Source organism: Salvelinus alpinus, chromosome 35 (assembly GCF_045679555.1).
Source record: "Salvelinus alpinus chromosome 35, SLU_Salpinus.1, whole genome shotgun sequence".
NCBI classification, from domain to species: domain Eukaryota; kingdom Metazoa; phylum Chordata; class Actinopteri; order Salmoniformes; family Salmonidae; genus Salvelinus; species Salvelinus alpinus.
This window is the reverse complement of record NC_092120.1, coordinates 1,382,478-1,410,173: the sequence shown is the minus strand read 5'-3', so window position 1 is coordinate 1,410,173 and position 27,696 is coordinate 1,382,478. Positions and strand designations below refer to the sequence as shown.

At 47.7% G+C, this 27,696-nt stretch overlaps 1 protein-coding gene and 1 pseudogene across 5 annotated transcripts in view; both read left to right on the top strand.

Moving 5' to 3' along the window:
- Window positions 1–24,828, top strand: part of LOC139563930 (cell adhesion molecule 4-like) — a 221,779-nt gene extending 196,951 nt beyond the window's left edge. For 3 of the 5 annotated variants that reach the window (XM_071382967.1, XM_071382970.1, XM_071382966.1), the window contains exons 3-9: window positions 491–778; window positions 2,211–2,372; window positions 2,768–2,858; window positions 4,254–4,426; window positions 13,829–13,930; window positions 20,908–21,036; window positions 22,375–24,828. In XM_071382967.1, the coding sequence (XP_071239068.1) occupies window positions 491–778; window positions 2,211–2,372; window positions 2,768–2,858; window positions 4,254–4,426; window positions 13,829–13,930; window positions 20,908–21,036; window positions 22,375–22,484 (1,055 nt within the window). In that variant the 3' untranslated portion in view covers window positions 22,485–24,828. Of the gene's footprint in view, window positions 1–490; window positions 779–2,210; window positions 2,373–2,767; window positions 2,859–4,253; window positions 4,427–13,828; window positions 13,931–20,907; window positions 21,037–22,018; window positions 22,093–22,374 lie in introns of all 5 variants that reach the window. The other 2 variants (XM_071382968.1, XM_071382969.1) reach the window with 2 other exon arrangements.
- Window positions 13,937–15,850, top strand: LOC139563932 (uncharacterized protein C14orf119 homolog; annotated as a pseudogene).
- Window positions 24,829–27,696: the final 2,868 nt, after the last annotated feature.

Sequence of the window (27,696 nt, the reverse complement as noted above, 5' to 3'; positions counted from 1 at the left end):
GAAGAGCAGGCGGTAGAGAGGAAAGAGAGAGGTTGTGCAGTCAGTCGATACAAAGTGGGTTGGGGAGGTTTATGAGACAATGACCATCGAGTCCCTGTCACACTCTGACGGTTATTAGCATTATTTGTTATCATGATTTTCTCACAATAGATGTTTCCCTTTCTCTGACAACGAAAGAAACATAGTTTTGCTCTCCTATGTCCGTTCTCTAGGTTCTCTCTCTTCTCACTGCCTCTGTGGTTGCTATGATACTATGGCCTTGGTCAGGAGGTCACAGTGGATTGTTGGATTAACTATGTTTAATTCTTCTTGTCCTTCGCTATCCCCCTTTCAATTCCTCTATTCACTCTCCTCCTTGTTACTCCCCCGCTCCTCTTTTCTTTTGGCCTTGCTTTTCTTTCCATATATTTATGTGTTTATCTCCAATTGTGGTTTTCCTATTGTGTCTTGACCCCCCCGATACTGTCTGTCTCCCTCCTTCCCTCCCCAGCGTTGAAGGACGACCGTTTCCAGATGGTTCTCTTCACTCCCCGCCTGGTGCGCATCACCCTCACCAACGTGAGCGTGACAGACGAGGGCGGCTACTTCTGCCAGCTCTACACTGACGACACCCACCACCAAGTGGCCACGCTGTCCGTGTCCGTCCCTCCCGACACCCCCACGGTGGAGGTGAGGCAGGAGGCAGTGGAGGGGGGCGAGGTGGAGCTCACCTGCCTGTCGCCTCGCAGCAAGCCCCCCGCCACGCTGCGCTGGATCAGGGACCGCCGGGAGATACCAGGTCTGTCCATCCTTTGACGATCTATCACTATGTCGCTCTGTCATTCTATCTATCAGTATCTGTCTGTCTGACTCTGTCATTCTATCTATCAGTATCTGTCTGTCTGACTCTGTCATTCTATCTATCAGTATCTGTCTGTCTGACTCTGTCATTCTATCTATCAGTATCTGTCTGTCTGACTCTGTCATTCTATCTATCAGTATCTGTCTGTCTGACTCTGTCATTCTATCTATCAGTATCTGTCTGTCTGACTCTGTCATTCTATCTATCAGTATCTGTCTGTCTGACTCTGTCATTCTATCTATCAGTATCTGTCTGTCTGACTCTGTCATTCTATCTATCAGTATCTGTCTGTCTGACTCTGTCTGTCTTTGTTCAGTCATACCTCTCTCTCTGCCTCTCTCTCTGTTCACTTCCTGCGTTCCCTATCTATCCACCTGCCTGTCCATGTGTCAGTCTATCCATCTATCTTTCTCAAACTCCATCATACTCTCTCCTTTTCTGTCCAGCCTTCTATCTACCTCCCTCTTTATTCCCCATCTGATAAGACTTCCATCCAGCTATCACTCTGTTTACCATTTTATCTGCCCTTCTGTCCATCTCTTTCTGTCTGTTTGTCTGTCCCACTGTTTACCCTCTGTCTGTCCTGTTATACCCTCCACCTCTCTCTTTTTTCCCTCTTTCTTTTGTGTCTCTCACTCCCATCCCGTCTCTCTATCTTAATCTCTAACTCAGCACTCTGTCCTTTCCCTCACTCCTCTTCTCTTCACCCCGTCTTCCTCTCCTCCTCTTCTCTCTCTCTGTCTCCTCCTTTCATGCCGTGTTCACAAAGATGTCTGTCCCCTGATGTGACAAGGTTACGTAGGAAGCGGCGTGGGCTGATGCGTGGGGCCTACAGCAGACCTGTTTTCTGTTCTGCTCTGTAGTGCTGTGGAGCGGGCCCTGCCCTGAGTGAAATACAGTGTGACATTAAAGGTTAGGCTCCAGATCCTGACAGATAGAATGTCTCAGTAATTAAGACAGTATCTCCCTGCCCTCATCTCACGCTTCAATTGGGCCTGCTTCAGTTCACTCAGCTGAAATAATTGAAAACTCAGCATGCTGTTAGTTATTGTCATATTTTCACAGACTCATATTACGTGACCGCGAGGCCTCCGTTTTGGACACCACCATCCCTTCTCTTCCTCCTCCTCATCTTCCGCTGCCTCATTTGAAGTCTTTTAAAATATTTTTAATCGCATCTCACGCTCTCTTTATCTTCCTTTTATGTCTGAGCCTGTCCAGATCCCTCTCTCCTCTTCTCCTTTTCATCTATCATGCCTGTCTCACTCTCTCCATGTGTCCTTCTCCCTTCTCTCTTTCTTCTTTCACCAGCGCCTTTTCCTTCCCTCCTCGTCCTCTGTCTGATATGCTCCCTCCCTCCCTTCTCTAGGTGTGGTGTCCCAGCAGGAAAATGGGAAGACAGTGAGTGTGTCCAGCACCATCCGTCTCCCTGTGGAGAGGAGAGACAACGGGGCAGCGGTCAGCTGTGAGGCATCCCACCCCGCCCTGGGGGGGCAGAAGAGGGTCCGCCACTACCGCCTCGACGTCTACTGTGAGTGACTGGTCAGCCACCGAGTGTTACCATGGCAACACACTGAAGCTGTATCACCTCATTTCTGATGGTCACGACTCATTTGTATTTGGGGTCTGGAGTGGTCAACCCTTCTGTTATAAATTACTTATCAACTCACCATTTCTGAGTTTGATCAGCCTTTTCTGCCCTTTAGATATGCATAATGAGTGTCACTGCCAAACTGTTGCTGCTTAAATGGCCCTGCTTGGCTATCACAGCAACACGTATGAATACTTCCTCAGATGTGTCTGTTCACCACAGCCATTAACAAAGCAGCAGCTGTTTCACCCTGAGGGTTGTTATGATAACAGAACCGCCAACTGTCACTCTTGATTGGTTACCATGGTAACCATTCCTCCCTCCTCTCTCCCCAGTTGCCCCCACAGTGAGGATCATCCCTCCCCCTGGAATCCTCCGAGAGGGAGACTCTCTCAGCCTCACCTGCTCCATCACTGGCAACCCACTGTGAGTGTGTATGTGTGTGTGTGTTGTATGTACACACATTTATGAGATTGTTTGATTGGTTTGTGCGTTTGCTGTATGCTGTGCTCACACTACAGCTGTTTGGAGTATTCGGAGGAGTTGAGGCATTCTCTGGATAAAGTGTCTGAGGAGGCTGTAACAAGCCCCCTGTTAGACACTGTGATGTGTTTGTTGTGCGTGTGTGTTTCTGAGGCAACTGAAGCCTCTTCATTAAGCTCTATAAAAACTGCTTTGTGTGTGTATGTGCTCGTGTGTGTGTGTGTTTATTTGTGTGTGTGGTGAGTAAAGCCATAGTAAAGCCCCACAATAAAGCCAGGCTGAGGAGCCAGTATGTGTGGCACAGTGAGGATCAGTAACAGCCGGCTGGGGACAGTGACATGAGAGATGTGGCTGTGGTGGTCGATCCACTGGACTGCCCCTGCCTCATCTCATGCTGGAGGGACCTCACCACACTCTCCTTTATACCCCCGGTACCCCCGTCACTCTCAGGCCCCGGACAAACTTCCTGTTAACCGTTAATCACCAATTCATTACACTGCCTGTCTTTGTTGGAGGGGTGTGTTTATTAAAGTGTGTGTGTGTGTGTGTGTGTGTGTGTGTGTGTGTGTGTGTGTGTGTGTGTGTGTGTGTGTGTGTGTGTGTGTGTGTGTGTGTGTGTGTGTGTGTGTGTGTGTGGATGAGCAGGGGGGGTTTAATTAGATGCTTCCTGAGGGATTAGGGTGTAGATGAGCTGGGATTGTAATCTGGCCAGGGTGGAATGAGAGGGACAGCCAGCACAGCACGGAGTATGCACACACACACAGGGCTTTGTGTGAGAATGTGTGGTGTGTCTGTGTGTGTTCGTTGTTTCATGTAATCCAATAATCTTTAGTCTCAGTCGCCTTCTGTCTCACTTTTCTTTGTCTTTCATGTCTCCTCTTTCTCTCCATCCTCCTGTCTTACTCTGCCTCTCCCTCTCTCATCTCTCCCCCATAAATCTCTGTCTATCTCCTTTCCTGGCTCTCTCCTCCCATGTCCCACTTTCCCTCTCTCCATCTGACACAAAATCTTTCTTTGCTCCCTCTCCTCTCCTTCTTTCTCTCTGTCCATAAATCTCCCCAATTATTTTCTGTCATGCTGTCTTCCTCTCCCTTGGTCTAATTTAAAATCTCTCTCACTCCCTCCTCGCCTTTTATTTCCCATAACCTCCCTCCACCTGTCTTATTTTGTCCTAATCTTTTCTCTCTTTCTACTCCCTAACCCCTCTTGCTCCCCTCATTTCTCCCCCACTCTATCTAATTCTCTTACACTTTCCACTCCCTCTTCTTTCTCTCTTTCACTCTATTCTTTCCCTCACTCTCCCTCCCTCCTCTCCCTCCCTTCTTTCTCTCTCTGCAGGCCTAGGGATGTCCAGTGGACTAAGATTAATGACACCTTACCTGAGAGGGCGGAGATCTCTGGCCCCACCCTCCAGGTGTCCCGTCTCAGCCAATCACACAACGGGACCTACCTGTGTCAGGCGCAGAACAACTACGGCCGTGCCGCTGACCACTACACGCTGCTGGTGTACGGTGAGCCACCGTCGCCATGACAACCACTGCCTTGCAGCTTACCCTCCATATCCTCCGAATCCATTCACCGTCCTATCCTATCGTAGCTTTTTGAATGAGACATCAGAAGCGTAACACAGACACAGATGTAGACATCAAAAGCGTGAGTCACTTCATCAGTTGTTTATGCTTCACAGATGTGAGAGTGCGAGGGGCATAGGGGGTCGGGCTAGAGGTTGAGTTAACTCAGCATCTGTAGTCAGTGTAGTCAGTGTACCCCATGGGTGTGGCCCCCTAGTGGTTACTCCTTTCACTGCAGCCTTCACATCTGACAGCTGAAGATCAGAGAGTGTAGGAGGAGGAGACAGAGGGGGGTTGTTGCGTAACATTTTGGGTTGCCTTAGGCTGTGCCCCCTCATCCTCCCCTCTACTCCCCCCTTCCCCTCCTCCCTTAATCCCCTCCCTCCTTACCCTCTCCTGAGCAGTGGTGGCGTGTGGCAGGAGCGGGAGGCGTCAAACAACACTAACTATCCTCCGTTGAGAGAGGAGGTGGGTGGGAATGCCACCTTTCATCTAGCCAGAGCAGCCATCGTCAGCCACCACCAGAGCTAAAGCCACACTCTCTCTCTCACTGTGCAACACAGGTTAGGCATGCCTGGCTTTGAAGTACGTCCACGCTTTAAGAAAATGCCCTTCTCTTCCTTGGTCTCTCTATCGTCTGTTTCCAAGAATGGTTCTTCTTCCTTGGTCTCTATCGTCTGTTTCCTAGAATGGTTCTTCTTCCTTGGTCTCTATCGTCTGTTTCCTAGAATGGTTATTCTTCCTTGGTCTCTATCGTCTGTTTCCAAGAATGGTTCTTCTTCCTTGGTCTCTATCGTCCGTCTCCTAGAATGGATCTTCTTACTTGGTCTCTATCGTCCATCTCCTAGAATGGTTCTTCTTCCTTGGTCTCTATCGTCTGTCTTCTAGAATGGATCTTCTTCCTTGGTCTCTATCGTCCGTCTCCTAGAATGGTTATTCTTCCTTGGTCTCTATCGTCTGTCTCCTAGAATGGATCTTCTTCCTTGGTCTCTATCGTCTGTCTTCTAGAATGGTTCATCTTCCTTGGTCTCTATCGTCTGTCTCCAAGAATGGTTCTTCTTCCTTGGTCTCTATCGTCTGTCTCCTAGAATAGTTCTTCTTCCTTGGTCTCTATCATCTGTCTCCAAGAATGGTTCTTCTTCCTTGGTCTCTATCGTCTGTCTCCAAGAATGGTTCTTCTTCCTTGGTCTCTATCGTCTGTCTCCAAGAATAGTTATTCTTCCTTGGTCTCTATCGTCTGTCTCCAAGAATAGTTCTTCTTCCTTGGTCTCTATCATCTGTCTCCAAGAATGGTTCTTCTTCCTTGGTCTCTATCGTCTGTCTCCAAGAATGGTTCTTCTTCCTTGGTCTCTATCGTCTGTCTCCAAGAATAGTTATTCTTCCTTGGTCTCTATCGTCTGTCTCCAAGAATGGTTCTTCTTCCTTGGTCTCTATCGTCTGTCTCCAAGAATGGTTCTTCTTCCTTGGTCTCTATCGTCTGTCTCCAAGAATGGTTCTTCTTCCTTGGTCTCTATCGTCTGTCTCCAAGAATAGTTATTCTTCCTTGGTCTCTATCGTCTGTCTCCAAGAATGGTTCTTCTTCCTTGGTCTCTATCGTCTGTCTCCAAGAATAGTTATTCTTCCTTGGTCTCTATCGTCCGTCTCCTAGAAGGGTCCTTCTTTTTCTGGCTCTTCGTTCTTTCTTCTTGTTTTTGTTTCCCTTCCTCTCTCTCTGTCAACCAAACCTATTCCTTTTTTCTTTCTCTACCCTCTTTCCTCCTGTTTTTCTCCTTCTATATATCTTACCCCTACTCCTTCTCTCTAAATGTCTATATATCTTATCCTCTCTTTGTTCTCTCGCCTCCTCCTCCCTCTCTCTCTCTCTCTCTGCTTCCCTCCTCCTACTTTTCTCACCTTGGCAGTAGTTTGCCATCTTTTCTGGGTGTACTGTAGTTCAGAGCTCTCTGGAGGGTTCCTGTCTTGTTCAGTCCAAGAGGGACAGAGAGAGGGGGAGAGGAAGTAGGGAGAGAGGTCGAAGCCAGGTTATTGTTCAGTTAGGGGCTTGCCCAAGTTGGATTAGCCACGCTTGCCTCTGGAAATCCCAAGGTGCACTGGGGTGGGGCGCCTGACAGTGCAAGGCTTTGTGGCGATGATGAGTCAGCTAAAACAGCTCACTATGACAGATCTGAAAAACGACCCCTCATCCCGTCAACCAGCTCCCAGAGTTATCTAGTGTCTGATGTGGCCATGAAGCGCAAAATCAGGACAAAACGGAGGCCAATTTGTTGCAGGAGCTTTTCGAGGCTGGGTGATGCTTTGAAAAGCAGATAGAGAGTGAGAGGTTGGTGAGTCTCTGCGGAGCCAGGCCCAATGCCGCGAAATCTTTATTCAGCAGGTTTAAGTCTGTGTGTGTGTGTGAGAGAGAAAATGTGGATGTGCATGCGCATTATACATGTGCACGTGTCAAGCTCCCACGTACGTATATAATATAGATATGAGGTTCTGTTTTGGGTGAACTGATTGCACAAGAGAGCCTGTACTCATCAGATTGTTGTTAGTCTGGATGAGGCGTTGGTTGGTTGCAGTCACCACCATTGTTAAGGAGCAAGATGGTGGTGGGATGGCGGTGGTCTGGTGGGATGGCGTGGTTGTGGTGAGATGGTGTGGTGGCGGTGCTGTGGGATGGCGTGGTGGCAGTGTGGTGGGATGGCGTGGTTGTGGTGAGATGGCGTGGTGGCGGTGCTGTGGGGTGGCGTGGTAGCAGTGTGGTGGGATGGCGTGGTTGTGGTGGGATGGCGTGGTGGCGGTGTGGTGTAGTGGGAAGGCGTGGTGGCGGTGTGGTGGGATGGCATGGTGCCGGTGTGGTGGGATGGCGTGGTGGCGGTGTGGTGGGATGGCGTGTCGGCGGTGTGGTGGGATGGCATGGTGGCGGTGTGGTGGTGTGGTGGCATGGTGGTGGTGTGTTGGGATGGCGTGGTGGGATGGCGTGGTGGTGGGATGGTGGTGGTGTGGTGGGATGGTGGTGTGGTGGGATGGCATGGTGGTAGTGGGATGGCGTGGTGGTGGGATGGTGGTGGTGTGGTGGTGTGGTGGCATGGTGGTGGTGTGTTGGGGTGGTGTGGTGTGGTGGGATGGCGTGGTGGTGGGATGGTGGTGGTGTGGTGGTGGTGGTGTGCTGGGAAGGCATGGTGGTGGTGTGGTGGGATGACATGGTGGTGGTGTGGTGGGATGGTGGTGTGGTGGGATGGCATGGTGGTGGTGTGGTGGGATGGTGGTGTGGTGGGATGACATGGTGGTGGTGTGGTGGGATGGTGGTGTGGTGGGATGGCATGGTGGTGGTGTGGTGGGATGGTGTGGTGGTGGTGTGGTGGGATGGCATGGTGGTGGGATGGCGTGGTGGGATTGCATGGTGGTGGGATGGCATGGTAGCGGTGCGATGTGGTGTGGTGGAATGGCATGGTGGTGGTGTGGTGGGATGGCGTGGTGGTGGGGTGGGGTGGCTTGGTGGTGGTGTGGTGGGATTGCATGGTGGGATGGCATGGTGGTGGTGTGGTGGGATGGCATGGTGGTGGCGTGGTGGGATGGCATGGTGGTGGTGTGGTGAGATGGCATGGTGGTGGCGTGGTGGTGGTGTGGTGGGATGGCGTGGTGGTGGTGTGGTGGGATGGCGTGGTGGAGGTGGGATGGCGTGGTGGTGGGATGGCGTCGTGGCGGTGTGGTGGGATGGCATGGTGGTGGCGTGGTGGGATGGCGTAGTGGGATTGCATGGTGGTGGTGTGGTGGGATGGCATGGTAGCGGTGCGATGTGGTGTGGTGGAATGGCATGGTGGTGGTGTGGTGGGATGGCGTGGTGGTGGCAGTGTGGTGGGATGGCGTGGTGGTGGGATGGTGTGGTGGTGGAATGGCATGGTGGCGGTGTGGTGGTGGTGGGATGGCGGTGGAGTGGTGGTGGTGGGATGGCGTGGTGGTGGTGGGATGGTGTGGTGGTGGAATGGCATGGTGGTGGTGTGGTGGGATGGCGGGGTGGTGGGATTGCGTGGTTGCGGTGCTGTGGGATGGCATGGTGGTGGTGGGATGGTGTGGTGGCGGTGTGGTGGGATGGCGTGGTGGCGGTGTTTTGGGATGGCGTGGTGGCGGTGTGGTGGGATGGCGTGGTGGTGGTGTGGTGGGATGGCGTGGTGGTGGTGATGGTGTGGTGTGGTGGCGGTGTGGTGGGATGGTGTGGTGGTGGTATGGTGGGATGGCGAGGTGGCGGTGTGGTGGGATGGTATGGTGTGGTGGTGGTATGGTGGGATGGCGTGGTGGCGGTGTGGTGGGATGGTGTGTTGTGGTGGTGGTATGGTGGGATGGCGTGGTGGCGGTGTGGTGGGATGGCGAGGTGGCGGTGTGGTGGGATGGTGTGGTGTGGTGGTGGTATGGTGGGATGGCGTGGTGGCGGTGTGGTGGGATGGTGTGGTGTGGTGGTGGGATGGTGTGGTGGGATGGTGTGGTGGTGGTATGGTGGGATGGCGAGGTGGCGGTGTGGTGGGATGGTGTGGTGGTGGGATGGCGTGGTGGCGGTGTGGTGGTGTGGTGTGGTGGTGGTATGGTGGGATGGCGTGGTGGCGGTGTGGTGGGATGGTGTGGTGTGGTGTGGTGGTGGTATGGTGGGATGGCGTGGTGGCGGTGTGGTGGGATGGCGAGGTGGCGGTGTGGTGGTGGTGTGGTGGAATGGCGTTGTGGTGGGATGGCGTTGTGGTTGGATGGCGTGGTGGTGGTGTAGTGTGGTGGGATGGCGTGGTGGTGGTGTGGTGGGATGGTGTTGTGGTGGGATGGCGTGGTGGCGTTGTGGTGGGATGGCGTTGTGGTGGGATGGCGTGGTGGTGGTGTGGTGGGATGGCATGGTGGTGGTGAGATGTTGGTGATATTGCTGGTGGAGCTCAGAGGAGAACGTTACTGATTGTCTCTGCAAAGCCCTGAGGGTCTGCTTACAGTATGTCATTCAACTGAGCTGCTGTGATGAAATGGATTGCTGCAAGACAATAAAGCCCATTAGAACTGAATTTTGAGAGTGTTGGAGATGGATGGAGGGAGGGAGAGAGAGAGAGAGAGAGAATAGACAGGAGAAAAGAAAAGGGTAGAGGGATGGATGGAGAGATATAGTTGTGATCTGGGGGAAGATGAGTGCAGTGGTTAGGGTAATGAGCTAAGTCACTAATTAAAATATACCTCTATTTATTGAATGACTAAAGAAAAAGAGAGGGAGGGTGAGAGAGAGGGTGGGAGGTTAGGAGAGGGGGAGGGAGGGGGTTAGGAGAGGGTGAGGGAGGGTGAGGGAGGGGGGTAGAAACAGAGGAAAGATTAGGTGAAAAAAGCTGAATCCTAGGTGGTGTATTTCCCCTTGTGGCTCTTCACAGTCTTCTATTGACAGTGAGAAAGTCAATGTAGTGTAGGCTGTGACCAAATCAATGTGGAGCAGCGGTAAGGGACGAGGCCTTCTGACCAGCGGCTAGATGACATTTAGCCTTGTGTTGTGAGTGACACATAGCTTACTACAGCACCGGAACAGAAAAACACGCAGAAACAGGGAATGTTCAATCATACGTGAGTGTTTTATCTCTCTAGTTTAAGAAATGATATTTGAGAGAAACGTCGTTATCAACAACTTCAACATGCAAATGAGAAAACAGCCGTGAATATAGGTGTCTGAGTGGCGAGCGAACAGAATAACAATATGATAGGAGAATGCCTGGCGGTGTGCTGACTGGCTGTACAGCCGCATAGTAATTCAGCTTTAGAGAGAGAGGGTGCTCATAGAGGAATGGAATAAGAAAAGGAACAAGGGAATGTGGAAGCGGAATGAAAGAGTGCGTGGGAGAGAGGAGAGTGATTAAGGTTGAGGAGGATCGCATCTGAGGGAAAGAAGGGAGATTTGAGTAGAGAGAGGAAAGGATGTTGGAGGAGAGAGGAGGGAGATAGAATGAAAGAGAGAAATGGAGAGAAGTCATTATTTATAAGTCTTCCCAGAATGTAGTTTTGATGGTCAAGAGATATGAATCAGTGTACAACTAATTAGCTGACTGACCCTGCCCATTAATCCCTCTGCCTCAGGTGTGAGACACACACACACACACACACACACACACACACACACACACACACACACACACACACACACACACACACACACTGACCCATTCCTTAGTGAAGTCTTTCTCTCACAGCCGAAGAACCGTTTTAAGTTCTCTCTGACTCACATGTATGCATACCCACATGGATGACGCAAACACACACTTGTGTGTTGCATAAGTGACAGGAAAGCTGAGGTTGGACACTGACGGGATAGAGGGAGGATGTGGACGAGTGAATGAAGGCAGGCTGAAAGGAAGAGGAGAGGAGGAGAGAGGGATGAGGTTTATGCTGATGTAAGAGGAGTGGCAGAGGAAGAACAGATGGAGGGTCTCAGGGCCAGTGGGAGAAGAGGGAGAGAGGGAGAGCAGACGGAAGAGTAGTTACCAATAAATTACTCTAGACCGAGGTGTGTGTGTGTGAGTGCGCGAGTGTGTGTGTGCGTGCGTGCGTGACGCATGGCTCGTGAGAGAGAGGCACACAGTGGTTCGATGAAACATATCTCTACTGCACCCTGCTGTTTCAAATGGACAGTTTGATAAAGTGTTTCACACACACTCACACACACGCACCGTGCTCCCAGCCTCTCACTCAATCCAACTGTCTCAGTCACTTAAAACCACTTAACTGTACCCTCACTGTCTCAACAGGCATTTTACCTTACCATTGTGTCAGTATCCAATCTATTGTCTCATATTGAATGTGTCTGTCCCATAACATTGTTTCACAGAGAATGCTTCCATCAAACACAATATCTTCTGTCTCCCTAGCTACTGAGTCATCGACAATGTGTCTATGGTAGAAAATATGTCTGCATCCCAACCATTGTCTTATAGTGAATGTGTCGATGTCATTTGCCAATGTCTGTCTCCCTAGCTACTAGTCTATAGAAATGTATGTCATGGTAGATCATATGTCTGTAGTAACCATACCATCTAGAACAGTGGTCACCAACCTTTTCTGACTCAAGATCTACCGCTCAGATTATTATTATCTATTTTTTAAACTATTTTTCTCCCCAATTTCGTGGTAATCAATTGGTAAGTTACAGTCTTGTCCCATCTCTGCAACTCCCGTATGGACTCGGGAGAGGTGAAGGTTGAGAGCCGTGCGTCCTCCGAAACACAACCCAGGAAAGCCGCATTGCTTCTTGACACAATGCCCACTTAACCCGGAAGCCAGCCGCACCAATGTGTCAGAGGAAACACTGTACACCTGGCGACCGTGTCAGTGTACATTGCACCCGGCCCGCCACAGGAGTCGCTAGTGCACGATGGGACAAGAACATCCCTGTCGGCCAAACACAGTCGACAGAGCCTGGAATCGCGACAGACAGAGCCTGGAATCTAACCAGGATTTCTAGTGGCACAGCTACCACTGCGATGCAGCGTCTCAGACCGCTGCACCACTCAGGAGGCCTCTCAGATTTTTTTTTAAACATGACTTAAAGAATGTAAACCTATGCAACATTAACCAATTAAAACCAGTTCTGTATCAATGAGGTTTGTCCAGTAGGCTATAGGCCCAATACATTATCACTGCAGACCATTTTGAAATTATATTTAAAAATGTAGGTATATCATCACACTGGTAATAGATCATGTGTTGTATTACTTGTGAGGCACAGCTGAGTAAACATAATAATATATTTATTTGTATTACTGGACTGATGGCCTGTATCTGATGGTCAGTCTGAGGAGAGGGAGGGAGCAGCGGTGAGGCTGCCTCTCACACGACATACCGACACCTTCCCTCCGCTCTCCCTCCCTCCGCTCTCCCTCCCTCCGCTCTCCCTCCCTCCGCTCTCCCTCCCTCCGCACACCTTCCCTCCGCTCTCCCTCCCTCCGCTCACCTTCCCTCCGCTCTCCCTCCCTCCGCTCACCTTCCCTCCGCTCACCTTCCTTCCGCTCTCCCTCCCTCCGCTCACCTTCCCTCCGCTCTCTCTCCCTCCGCTCTCCCTCCCTCCGCTCTCCCTCCCTCCGCTCTCCCTCCCTCCGCTCTCCTTCCCTCCGCTCTCCCTCCCTCCGCTCTCCCTCCCTCCGCTCTCCCTCCCTCCGCTCTCCCTCCCTCCGCTCACCTTCCCTCCGCTCTCCCTCCCTCCGCTCACCCTCCCTCCGCTCTCCCTCCCTCCGCTCACCTTCCCTCCGCTCTCCCTCCCTCCGCTCACCTTCCCTCCGCTCACCTTCCTTCCGCTCTCCCTCCCTCCGCTCACCTTCCCTCCGCTCTCTCTCCCTCCGCTCTCCCTCCCTCCGCTCTCCCTCCCTCCGCTCTCCCTCCCTCCGCTCTCCTTCCCTCCGCTCTCCCTCCCTCCGCTCTCCCTCCCTCCGCTCTCCCTCCCTCCGCTCTCCCTCCCTCCGCTCTCCCTCCCTCCGCTCACCTTCCCTCCGCTCTCCCTCCCTCCGCTCACCTTCCCTCCGCTCTCCCTCCCTCCGCTCTCCCTCCCTCCGCTCTCCCTCCCTCCGCTCTCCCTCCCTCCGCTGAGAAAAGGGGACAGTCTTCCTGCTGATGGATAACTCAAGTTGCACTGCATTATTTCTACCTCATGCACCAATTCACGTTGTTACTACTATGACCAGAGAAAGTGAAATATTCCTCGATATTAAAAAAGACACAAGCCGCTAATAATAACAAACGGAAGCTTATCGGAACACTTCTATACTCATTTTATTGCAGCTGCAGTGCTGGTTCTAGCGTGAGTGGGTGAATGCACATTTTATGGCATATAAAAGTGTTGAACAGTGTTGACAGTGCTGAATAACAACTTAAACATGAACTTACTCATAAAAACAGCAGCTCTTTGCTGTATTCGTTGAGTCTCTCTCTTCTCATGGTTTTGAAATCTTACTGTATCAACTTTGATGTGCATTCGAGGTTTATCTTTAGTCTATGGCTCGAGGAAACTGCAGACACAGTGATCTGAGCTATCTGATTGGCCCGTGGTAGGTCTATCGGTGTACTTGATAAGCTCCCTGGGCCCGCCGGGTAGGCGGAGTTATACTTTCAGACACATGACATGGTTGAAAATGCCTTCCCGGCGCTAGGGCTGCTGAATCAAGTGCACCTACTGACAACAGTGCAAAACGAAGGCTTTATCGTTGGGTTTTTTACAAAAAACATTGCTGATCGACTAGGAATGCCTTGGAGATCGAGCAGTCGATGGCGATCGACCGATTGGTGACCACTGATCTAGAACCTGTCTTTCATAGAAAACTATGATTGTCTTATAATGTGTTATCCTTGCCTTGTCTGTTGTAGAGAATGTGTCTGTCACTACCATTGTCCTTCCCACCTCCCATCATGCCACCTCCCACCCAACCACCCTCCTCCTAACCCCCAGCTACGCACCGGACCCCCGAGGTAACGTACAGCCCTCCCTCACCCTTAACACACTCCTCCTCTCCATCTCTCCATCCTTCCCTTCCTTTATGGTCACAATCACTGCCTCTCAACAGCTCTTGTCGTCCTCTCTTCTCTGTCCTTTTCTTGTCACTGACACCCTTTGTCTGCTTTAACCTTCCTTTTTTTCCTTTATTTTTAATTCACCTTTATTTAACCAGGTAGGCCAGTTGAGGACAAGTTCTCATTTACAACTGCGACCTGGCCAAGATAAAGCAAAGCAGTGCGACAAAAACAACAACACAGTTACACATGGGATTAACAAACGTACAGTCAATAACACAATAGAAAAATCTGTATACAGTGTGTGCATATGAAGTAAGGAGGTAAGGCAATAAATAGGCCAATAGTGGCAAAGTAATTTCAATTTAGCAATTTACACTGGAGTGATATATGTACATATGAGGATGTGCAAGTAGAAATACTGGTGTGCAAAAGAGCAGAAAAACAAAAACAAATATGGGGATGAGGTAGGTAGTTGGTTGGATGGGCTATTTACAGATGGGCTGTGTACAGCTGCAGCGACCGGTAAGCTGCTCTGACAGCTGATGCTTAAAGTTAGAGAGGGAGATATAAGTCTCCAACTCCAATTCAGTCCAGTCATTGGCAGCAGAGAACTGGAAGGAAAGGAAAGGAAGGCCCTTGACTGGCCTTCCCACACACGCTCTCACACACATACACACACATTCCCCCACTCTCATCAATGGCTGGCTGATGCTGTGCTCTGGCCACTCAGTGTTGGGGCTGTGTCAGTGTGTAAGTCCCATGGGGTGGGAGCACACATGTACTGTGTTATTGTTATAGACCCAGGGATGGGATGGCCATAGGACTTCTGTGAGGGACACAAGGATCTGTGGGTGGAATGACACATACGCACGCATACATACACACTCACACACTCACACACTCACTCACTCACTCACTCACTCACACACACACACACACACACACACACACACACACACACACACACACACACACACACACACACACACACACACACACACACACACACACACACACACACACACACACACACACACACACACACACACACACACAGGGCCAGGGCCAGCTCTAGCCTTTTGGAGGCACTAAGCGAGATTTGGTTGTACGTTTTAAAGTTGATTTCCTGCAGTTCAAAACATTTTGCCATGGGGTGGAGAGAATTTTGATTTTTTTTTTTAAATATTTCATACAATTGTGCTCATTTTGCCATGGGGCAGAGATACATTTTTGCTAATGTAAATCAAATTTCCTGCAATTCTACACATTTTGCTATGCTATGCCTGGTTGGCTCTGCCCACAGTCCAGCTCGTCTTCACCCAGCCTGGCAGACTTTTCGTCAGTACCACCGTTTTTAGTGCCTCCCTTCTCGGAGAACGTCTCTTGTACCTCTCTGAACTCAGCAGCAGACAGAGAGCCTCTGCCACTCTCCTACGTAACTCTTCAGGAGCAGCGTTGTGTATTGAGATGGTTCCTGAGCTGGGGCACTGCCCAGAGGGAACAGTTTCTGCAGATCCTTTTGGGGACGCTGTGCCAGTGAATGTGTGTACCCTCTTCGCGTCGCTCAATACGCTACAGGTTATGGACAGCCCACCAAATATCTTTGAGTGCCAGCTGCGCCTCTGGAGCCAATGGTTTGAGTCATGGAGTGAGGAGGAGAGGAACAGTTTCCTGGACATTCTAGAAGAGAGGGACCTGATCTTTGTTGCCTACTTCTACAGAAGTGTAGCTGGGACAGCAAGCAGGGATTGAGGGATACGGAAAATACAGGGGGGGAATTGGTAATTAACACAATGACCATAATCCATTGCACTTCTACTTGTCCGGTCTGTGTTTCTTTTACGCCTGCTGTTCAGGGGCGGCAGGGTAGCCTAGTGGTTAGAGCGTTGGGCTAGTAACCGAAAGGTTGCAAGTTCAAATCCCCGAGCTGACAAGGTACAAATCTGTCGTTCTGCCCCTGAACAAGGCAGTTAACCCACTGTTCCTAGGCCGTCATTGAAAATAAGAGTTTGTTCTTAACTGACTTGCCTAGTTAAATAAAGGTTAAAAATGTAAGTCGCTCTGGATAAGAGCGTCTGCTAAATGACTTAAATGTAAATGTAAATACCAGGCCAAACACATAGAAATACAAAACATAGAAATACAAAACCTAGACATACAAACATAGAAGGCCCACCCACATCACACCCTGACCAAACAAAAAATAGAAACATACAAAGCAATCTACGGTCAGGGCGTGACATCCCCCTTGGAGTTTTTCCTATTTTGTTGCATTACAACCTGTAATGTAAATAGATTTTTATGTGGATGTCATGTAATGAATGAAATACAAAATAGTCCAAATTGGTGAAGTGAAATTTAAAAAATGACTTGTTCAATTTTTTTTTTTTAAATAGATAAACCTGAAAACTGGTGGGTGCATATGCATTCAGCCCCTTTGCTATGAAGCCCCTAAATAAATATGGTGCAACCGATTACCTTCAGAAGTCACATAATTAGTTAAATAAAGTCCACCTGTGTGCAATCTAAGTGTCACATGATCTGATCTCAGTATATATACACCTGTTCTGAAAGGCCCCAGAGTCTGCAACACCACTAAGCAAGGGGCATCACCAAGCAAGCGGCACCATGAAGACCAAGGAGCTCTCGAAACAGCTCAGGGACAAAGTTGCGGAGAAGTACAGATCAGGTTTGGGTTATTAAAAAAATATCAGGAACTTTGAACATCCCCGGAGCACCATTAAATCCATTATTAAAAAATTGAAAGAATATGGCACCACAACAAACCTGCCAAGAGAGGGCCGCCCACCAAAACTCACAGACCAGGTAAGGAGGGCATTAATCAGAGAGGCAACAAAGAGCCCAAAGATAACCCTGAAAGAGCTGCAAAGCTACACAGAGGAGATTGGAGTATCTGTCCAAAGGACCACTTTAAGCCGTACACTCCACAGAGCTGGGCTTTATGGAAGCGTGGCCAGGAAAAAGCCATTGCTTAAAGAAAAAAATAAGCAAACACGTTTGGTGTTCGCCAAAAAGCATGTGGGAGACTCCCCACACATATGGAAGAAGGTACTCTGGTCAGATGAGAATAAAATGTAGCTTTTTGGCCATCAAGGGAAACGCTTGTCTTGTCTGGCGCAAACTCAACACCTCTCTTCACCCCGAGAACACCATCACAGTGATGGTGAACACAGTGAAGCATGGTGGTGGCAGCATCATGTTGTGGAAATGTTTTTAATCGGCAGGGACTGGGAAACTGGTCAGAATTGAAGGAATGATTGATGGCGCTAAATACAGGGAAATTCTTGAGGGAAACCGGTTTCAGTCTTCCAGAGATTTGAGACTGGGATGGAGGTTCACCTTCCAGCAGGACAATGACCCTAAGCATACTGCTAAAGCAACACTTGAGTGGTTTAAGGGGAAACATTTAAATGTCTTGGAATGGCTTAGTCAAAGCCCAGACCTCAATCCAATTGAGAATATGTGGTATGACTTAAAGATTGCTGTACACCAGCGGAACCCATCCAACTTGAAGGAGCTGGAGCAGTTTTACCTTGATGAACGGGCAAAAATCCCAGTGGCTAAATGTGCCAAGCTTATAGAGACATACCCCAAGATACTTGCAGCTGTAATTACTACAAAAAGTTGCTCTGCAAAGTATTCACTTGTCTTATTTCTTGTTTGTTTCACAATAAAAAAGATTATGCATCTTCAAAGTGGTAGGCATGTTGTGTAAATCAAATGATACAAACCCCCCAAAAATCTATTTTAATTCCAGGTCGTAAGGCAACAAAATAGTAAAAATGCCAATGGGGTGAATACTTTCGCAGCCACTATATATATATATATATATATATATATATATATATATATAGAGAGAGTGATATACGTATATATATTTACAGTGCATTCCGAAAGTATTCAGACTCCTTATATTTTTTCACATTTTGTTACGTTACAGCCTTATTCTAAAATTTATTAAATATTTTTTTCCCCTCATCAATCTACACACAATACCCGTTTTTTTACATTTTAGAAAATGTATTACAACTTAAAAATATACTTATTTTTTACATAAGTATTCAGACCCTTTGCTAAAAGTCTCTAAATTGAGCTCAGGTGAATCCTATTTCCATTAATCATCCTTTAGCTGTTTCTACAACTTGATTGGAGTCCACCTGTGGTAAATTCAATTGATTGGATATGATTTGGAAATGCACACACCTGTCTATATAAGGTCCCACAGTTGACAGTGCATGTCAGAGCAGAACAAAGTCATGAACTCGAAGGAATTGTCCGTAGAGCTTCGAGACAGGATTGTGTGGAGGCACAGATCTGGGGAAGGGTACCAAAACATATCTGCAGCATTTAAAGTCCCCAAGAACACAGTGGCCTCCATCATTCTTAAATGGAAGAAGTTTGGAACCACAAAAACTGTTCCTAGAGCTGTCCGCCCAGCCAAACTAAGCAATCGGGGGAGAAGGGCCTTGGTCAGGGAGGTGACCAAGAACCCGACGGTCACTCTGACAGAGTTCCAGAGTTCCTCTGTGGGGAACCATCTCGGCAGTACTCCACCTATCAGGTCTTTATGTTTGAGTGGCAAGACGGAAGCCAATCTTCAGTAAAAGGAACATGACAGCCCGCTTAGAGTTTGCAAAAAGGCACTTAAAGGACTCTCAGACCACGAGAAACAAGATTCTCTGGTCTGATGAAACCAAGACTGAACTCTTTTGTCTGAATGCCAAGTGTCACGTCTGGAGGAAACCTGTTACCATCCCTACAGTGAAGCATGGTGGTGGCAGCATCATGCTGTGAGGATATTTTTCAGCGGCAGGGACTGGTAGACTAGCAGGATCGAGGGAAAGTACAGAGAGATCCTTGATAAAACCTGCTCCAGAGAGCTCAGGACCTCGGACTGGGGCGAAGGTTCATCTTCCAACAGGACAACGACCCTAAGCACACAGCCAAGAGAACGCAGGAGTGGCTTCGGGACAAGTCTCTGAATGTCCTTGAGTGGCCCAGCCAGAACCCGGACTGGACGCTCCCCATCCAACGTGACAGAGCTTGAGAGGATCTGCAAATACAGGTGTGCCAAGCTTGTAGCGTCATACCCAAGAAGACTGGAGGCTGTAATCGCTGGCAAAGGTGCTTCAACAAAGTACTGAGTAAATGGTCTGAATACTTATGTAAATGTGATATTTCAGTTTGTTTTTTTCAACAACAAAAAATCTAAAAACCTGGGTTTGCTTTGTCATTATGGTATATTGTGTGTAGGCTGAGGGGGGGGGGGGGGGGGGGTGCAATGAAACCCATTTTAGAATAAGGCTGGGGGCAATGGGGCAGTTTCTCTCTACCTCTACCTCTATCTCCCTCCTCCATCACCACCTCTCTAACTCCCTCTCATCTCATCCATATATATATATATATATTGTATATATAGGATATGATGACCGGTATTATTATAATTTTTTCTGGGGTCCTAACCGACCACTTATGTCGCTTTTGCCTGGAACCGGCCCTGAAAACACACACACACACACACACACACACACACACACACACACACACACACACACACACACACACACACACACACACACACACACACACACACACACACACACACACAATGGCAGGGCAGTTAAGCCAAGCTGATTCTCTGTCTCCCACTGTGAGTAAGTGGCTGTCATCACACAGAACAGAGGGTTACCACCTGGATCTCTTCTGTCCATGCGTGCTCTCTCTCTCACCCTTTCATCCTCACTCTCCAGGTCTTTATTTTCCTCTATTTTCTTTTACCTCTCATCATATCCCGTCTTCTCTGTCTTATATCTTCTCTCTACCTCTCTCTCTCTGTCTCCCACTCTCCTCCCCCTCACCACCTTTCTACCTCCCTTCCTTTCTTTCTACCACTCACTCACTCACTCACTCACTCACCTGCTCTCACATCATCTCAACCACTTAGGTCTCTCTCTCTCTCTCTCTCTCTCTCTCTCTCTCTCTCTCTCTCTCTCCATCTCTCAGGGGGAGAGATGAAACAGAGGGAGCAGGGCATTATTCTGCTCTTTCTGACAGGAGGTGTGCACCTGCTGTGCCTCGTGTTTGAATGTCAGAGAGAGCGATGCGGGAGCGTTATTGGGCGCGTGGGGAGATCGGCGGGCTCCTTTATACTGTCACTCATTACCCACCGAGATTTGGGCACAGCGAGGGAGAGAAATGCACCATGGGAAGGCAGCACTTAATTTTTCATCCGTCATGAAATATTGCACCGGCAGACTCTTCAACAGACGCTTCTACACTCTTTTATTTTTCTGTCTTGCCCGTGCTGCCACTGATAGATAGACGGACACACACACTTTCTCATTTGCTCATTTGTCAGTCGTCTTTGCTCTCTTTTTTCTTCATCCATCCATGTTCTTTTGCATTGTGTTAATGATTCCTGTTTAAATTCCAGTCTGGTAGAGTTCTTGGACCATGCCCATTCCTATGTGTCCTTGTCTTCTGGGCAGGGTTGGCACTATGTATTCACACACAGGTGGTCACACTACATTTTCACTCCAGCCTGTATGAATCTTCTTTATTCTGGGAGTGTCTGTGGTGTAAACACAGACTTGCCTCTGACTCAAAGGTATCTCTGTATACCGGAGCTCTGTGCTCTGTTGGTCTGAGCTCTTCCAATCTCCAGTGTTCTGTGGGTAATAATACAGATATGGTGAAAGATACAGTAGATTATCTCACCGTTCAGGGATGTACAGACTTTGATTTAATACTCCTTCTCTCTTTCCTCCACATATATCTCTGCCCCATTTCGTGTTCTCTCTCTCTCTCTCTCTCTCTCTCTCTCTCTCTCTCTCTCTCTCTCTCTCTCTCTCTCTCTCTCTCTCTCTCTCTCTAACTCTCTAACTCTCTAACTCTCTCTCTCTCTCTCTCAGACCCCGGTGCAGTGATTGAGACCCACAGTGCAGTACCGTACGCTGTGATAGGGGGCGTCCTGGCTCTGCTGGTCTTCACCATCATCTGTGTTCTCATCATCACCATCTGGTGCTCTGTCCGACAGAAAGGTAACACACACACGTATGCACACGCAAGCACACATGCACAGAAACACACACACACACAGATGGCATTCACACTATTGAAAAGTTATATGAATTCCATTAAAGGTCACGCCTCGCCTCGCTTTACAGTATCTGTCTCATTGAATGAAAAATAGTTAATAAAAGATGGACCCAAATGGATGGAATGAGATAGGGAGATGGGGAGGAAAAGGGCACGCTCTTTCCTCTCTCTCCTCAGAACATGACAAACGACCTTGTATCTTGGCCAGGGGGGTTGATGGGAAATGTATGCGCGGCCATGTTGTTTAATGACCCCTATGGTTTACTGTATCAGGGCACATCAATTTTAAAAAACGCAGTTACCCACGCTCCCCCATAACAGCCTCTGGCAGCCCACTGTTTTCCTCCTTCAGTGCCAATAAAGTTATCCGGAAATAGAACCTTTGAGACCAGGGGAGGGGCCATACAGCCAGAATGCCAATCAGCAAATAGACAGAGCCATTACAACCAATCAGTGAGCGGCAACAGCACAATTAGGGTCCTGTCTCTGTCCTGCTGTAGCTGCCAGTGTGCCAATCAAAGCCTTGACCAGACAGACTATCAACAAAGAGACTGCCATTGGCTCCTGCAGTGATACGTCAGCTTGAACATGATTGGGCTTGTTGGGCAGGTTTCCCGGATACAAATTAAACCTACTCCTGGACTAAAAAGCATGACTAGGCTTAATCTGTATCTGTATCTTGCACTTTAAATTCTGAACTGATGATGTAAATCAGAGAGAAATTTTTGAATTTAGTTTCATAGTTTGACTTTCTCTTATTATATTACTCTGCCGTAGCTAACTTACCCACCGTCCTTCTCTCTCTCTCCCTCTCTCTGTGCCTCTCTCTACCTTTATCTTTCTTTCTCTATGCCTCCGCCCCTCTTTTTCTCTATTTGCACCATGCTTGGCCCTCTCTCTCCTTTCCCCCTCTCCCTCTATCAGGCTCATATCGTACCCAGGAGCCTATACTTAATTGGTACTGACCTAATTCTAACTGAACTAATAATTAATCACAGGTAGGACTTCAACAATATGGTAGAGATTGCTTTGATGTGTTCACAGAATGTCACAAGGATTATATTACTCTGTCACAACTAACCTCCACACCCCTTCACCTGTCTCCCTCTCTCTACTGCACAACCTTCTCTCTCTTTATGCCTCCTCTCTCTCTCTCTTTCTGCCTCCTCTCTCTCTATGACTCTCTCTCTCTTCCTCCTCTCCCCTCTGTCTTTGCATCTCTCTCTGCCTCTCTCTCCCTCTCTCCTTTTTTCTCTCTCTGTTCATTCTCCCTCTCCCAGGTTCATATCTTACCCATGAGGCCAGTGGGCTGGACGAGCACGGGGAGGTCCAGGAGGCTTTCCTCAACGGGAATGATGCCAGTCAGGGCAAGAAGGAGTACCTACTGTAGCCTCCATCCCCAAAACCCACACCCCTCCCCCAACACGCCATGACGGGTGGCCTTCTGAATCTACTGTAATACTACTGCACACAGACCACAACCCAGACCACAACCCAGACCACAACACAGACCACAACACAGACCACAACACAGACCACAACACAGACCACAACACAGACCACAACACAGACCACATCACAGACCACAACACAGACCACAACACAGACCACATCACAGACCACATCACAGACCACAACACAGACCACAACACAGACCACAACACAGACCACAACACAGACCACAGCACAGACCACAACACAGACCACAACACAGACCACAACACAGACCACAACACAGACCACAACACAGACCACAACAAAGACTGAAAGAGAGACGTCCAGCCCTTACATTACAACTGTGCCATACTGTAGATGTACTGGAGGAAGGAGCGAGTGAGGATGGCAGAGATAGGGGAAAGTGATAATAGGGTCATTATTTTGATAGAGAGAAGAGATAACAAGAAAGAAAGCCTCAGCACTTTCCTTCCCTGTGGTAATTGGAGAAAGAGAGAGGAAAGAGAAAAAAACGTGGGGTCGGTATGGTTTCCAGAAGCTATTGAGTTTGAATGTTCAATTTGATTACTTGAAATTGCCAAAGCACATCAGCCAACAGAGAGCAACTCATCTATAATTATTTGACCACATTGCAGAGTGTTACCCTGAAAGTCTCATAAAGTATTTCTGAACTGTTCAGTCAATTCTGCAGACAACCCAGGTATTGTATTTGCCGTCCGTTCTGGGGAGTCTGCCAATGTTTTCTGGGTAATTTAGAAACCTTCCTGTTATGAATGACTGCTTTCCTCGCAGAACAGAACTGTTGTTTCTCTTCTTTGAATTCTCTCTCTCTTTCTCCCTCCCTCTCTATTCACCTCTCTTTCTCCCTCCCTCTCTATTCACCTCTCTTTCTCCCTCCCTCTCTATTCACCTCTCTTTCTCCCTCCCTCTCCATTCACCTCTCTTTCTCCCTCCCTCTCTATTCACCTCTCTTTCTCCCTCCCTCTCTATTCACCTCTCTTTCTCCCTCCCTCTCTATTCACCTCTCTTTCTCCCTCCCTCTCCATTCACCTCTCTTTCTCCCTCCCTCTCTATTCACCTCTCTTTCTCCCTCTTTCTCCCTCCCTCTCCATTCACCTCTCTTTCTCCCTCCCTCTCTATTCACCTCTCTTTCTCCCTCCCTCTCTATTCACCTCTCTTTCTCCCTCCCTCTCTATTCACCTCTCTTTCTCCCTCCCTCTCTATTCACCTCTCTTTCTCCCTCCCTCTCTATTCACCTCTCTTTCTCGTCCTCTTCTTCTCCCTTGTTCCCTCCCTCTCTATTCACCTCTCTTTCTCGTCCTCTTCTTCTCCCTTGTTCCCTCCCTCCATCCTTCTCTTTCTCCCTCCCTCTCTATTCACCTCTCTTTCTCGTCCTCTTATTCTCCCTTGTTCCCTCCCTCCCTCTCTCTGTCTTTATCTCTCCTCTATTGTTGGCCAATAAAGAAAGGATTAGTGCCAGTCTCCTTTCGTGAGTTAGAAGAAAGGGAACATAAGTCGACGAGACACATTAAGGAAAAGCATAATTATTTTAAAATGCCCTTAAAGGGATAAAAATTTTAAAATGTCTTAAAGAGAAACAAATGAGTGAAAGGAAAGTAATGAATAAGGAAAAATACATGATGGATATTTTTCTGAATGCCAAGAACACACACACACACACACACACACACACACACACACACACACACACACACACATACATATCTCTGAATTCTTTATTTGTATAAAAATGTAAACAGTAAGATAACTTAAATGAACCTTTTAAGAAATTGAGAAAACAAACAGTTGACTATTGAAAGCATTATGAAGCTACTATACTAACACATTATTAGCCTAGAGGTACAAAAACAAACAAACTAGTGTCTAGTGATCAAAACAAAAAAGAAAAGATGGGGGAAAAAATCATTTGTCTTTATGAAATACCTGCGGTATTATAGATTTTTTTATTAATTCTTGTTATTATTTGGACTATTATGATTGTTATTATTATTACTGTTATGATTATTGTAAATGTTATAACTGTGCACCTCCCATGTTTGTTGTTTTTGGTTATTCTATAGAAACTGCTGTCTTTCCACTTCTCTGACTCTGTCTCTCTAGTTCTCTCTAGTTCTTTCTATCTTTGTCTCCTGTGTCTATTTGTCTCTTCTTCTCGTCTTTCACTACTGTTTATTTTATAGTCATGTTGATATAGCTAACTATTTCTTTATAGGGGAAAGATACAAAGCACGACAAAATAAAAAATACTTCAAAAATAACACAGGAGACGAGTCTGTTCGTCTTTAATTAGAAATGTTCTGAGACACGGTGAGAGGAGAAGAAACACAGCAGATGACAACATCAATAGGGAATAGAGAGCTTAAGGTAGGAAGATGAAAACCCAGGCAGGAAGGAAGGAGAGAAAGACCTAGAACAGACGAGGGGTTGAAAGAGAATAAAAAACATACATAAGGATCCATGACTGCTAATGAATCATGGGAAGAGACGGGAGGAGGGGGAGAGAGTGAGGAACAGAGGGTGGTAAAAGGACAGTCAAGTCAGATGCACAGAAAAATATGACGCCCCCACTATTTCCATGCAATCAATACCCGATTCTGTCAAGAAGCACTCAACTTGTCCATCTGCGTGTGCGGCTGGATATAAAAGCTGCTGGAGGTCACTGCGTGATGGATCGATGTGTTTGTCTTCTATTGACGATAAGGCTCCACAGTAGGCTGTCATAAAGACAGATTGTCAAATGGCAATCAAAGTAATGGACTCACCAGGAGCAAGGGCTATACTAGCCTATACCAGCTGACGTGAACAAACCCTGTAGGCAGTAGGACAATGGAGACACCATGTCCAGAACACATCCCCAGGTTAGCTGAAATAATGACCCTGAAACCTGATTTAGCAAATGGTGGGTGACACATCTCTGGAAGTAGTCATCAGAGCCTGACTTCATCCAGCAGTGCTCTAATACTAGAATGGCTTGTTCTATAATGGATAGTGTTCTAGAAGGATTAAACACTACCATCTAAATCAATCATCAGAGAAGATGATACCCTGTCACATAAACCCTGATGTGACGCGTAAAACATGAACATTTAGCTGATTCATGTACTGTAACACGTTTATATCAGTATTTCTTCTGTTTTAGGACGTGTCATGGCCTGTTATGACAGGCACATCTCTTTCCTATGATAGCCTACCGTCATAAGCATTCTATACCATTAGTTCATTACAACCACCATTGTAGGTTGAGTGTTATATTATCCAATCGTTACGTACAGACATTTTTTTTATTGTAAGGTACAGAAATGATCTTTATTGTAAGGTACAGAAATTATCTTTATTGTAAGGTACAGAAATTATCTTTATTGTATGGTACAGAAATTATCTTTATTGTATGGTACAGAAATTATCTTTATTGTATGGTACAGAAATTATCTTTATTGTATGGTACAGAAATTATCTTTATTGTAAGGTACAGAAATTATCTTTATTGTATGGTACAGAAATTATCTTTATTGTATGGTACAGAAATTATCTTTATTGTATGGTACAGAAATGATCAAGTAAGACATGATAAGAAGGTAATTACACAGCAATACCAATTAATTGTTTATTTGTTTCCCCATTAGACCAGGTGTTTTCCTAATTTTGAATTATCTCATGTAATACTATTAAAGTACACATTCTTACCACATAATTTCCTACCCAATGCCAGGTAAACACCAGCACTGTGAAATAGGAAGTGCCAGCAGTAGTGCTGGCCCCAGTTAGCCTCAATGCCAGGTAAATACCAGCACTGTGAAATAGGAAGTGCCAGCAGTAGTGCTGGCCCCAGTTAGCCTCAATGCCAGGTAAATACCAGCACTGTGAAATAGGAAGTGCCAGCAGTAGTGCTGGCCCCAGTTAGCCTCAATGCCAGGTAAATACCAGCACTGTGAAATAGGAAGTGCCAGCAGTAGTGCTGGCCCCAGTTAGCCTCAATGCCAGGTAAATACCAGCACTGTGAAATAGGAAGTGCCAGCAGTAGTCCTGGCCCCAGTTAGCCTCAATGCCAGGTAAATACCAGCACTGTGAAATAGGAAGTGCCAGCAGTAGTCCTGGCCCCAGTTAGCCTCAATGCCAGGTAAATACCAGCACTGTGAAATAGGAAGTACCAGCAGTAGTGCTGGCCCCAGTTAGCCTCAATGCCAGGTAAATACCAGCACTGTGAAATAGGAAGTACCAGCAGTAGTCCTGGCCCCAGTTAGCCTCAATGCCAGGTAAATACCAGCACTGTGAAATAGGAAGTGCCAGCAGTAGTGCTGGCCCCAGTTAGCCTCTGTTAATGGTAGTAAGGTGACCGGAGTGGCCTCTATTCTCTGGTAATGACCTTTGTGGTGCATCGGGCCGTGCTGTGCCGTTGTGGTCCCAGCCATTGATTGAAGTGGTTGAGCGTGTCAGTCGGTGGGCAGCGGTTAGAGAAGCACAGCCTAATCAGGAAGGACTGTGCTCTCGGGCAGACGGAACGATTGAATGGACACCCAAGCCAGAACTGCTCTCCATCAATAATGTATTCCAGGCAGAGATAGATGTTGTTTTTGTGAAGATCTAAGGGTGGGGTTTGAGGAGAAACCGGTAGACAGAGAGAGAGAGAGAGAGAGAAAAATAGAGATGGCGGATTGATGTATGCTGATGTACAGGTAACTGTCAAAATTACGGAAACACCAACAGAAAGTGTCTTAATAGGGAGTTGGACCACCATGAGCCAGAACAGCTTCAACGGACCTTGACATAGATTCTACAGGTGTCTGGAACTCTATTGGAGGGACGCGACACCATTCTTCCATGAGAAATTCCATCATTTGGTGTTTTGTTGGTGGTGTTGTCTCAGGAGTCCAGAATCTCACATACGTGTTAAATTAGGTTGAGATCTGGTGACTGAGATGCACACACACTCTTTAAACCCCCTATGCTCATTTGAGACCCCTCTTTCAAAGTCACTGAGATCTCTTCTAGCCATGGTAGCTACAATTATGGTCAACTGGGCATTTTTATACATGACCCTAAGCATAATGGGACGTTAATTGCTTAATTAACTAATTAACTCAGAAACCACACCAGTGTGGAAGCACCTGCTTTCAATATACTTTGTA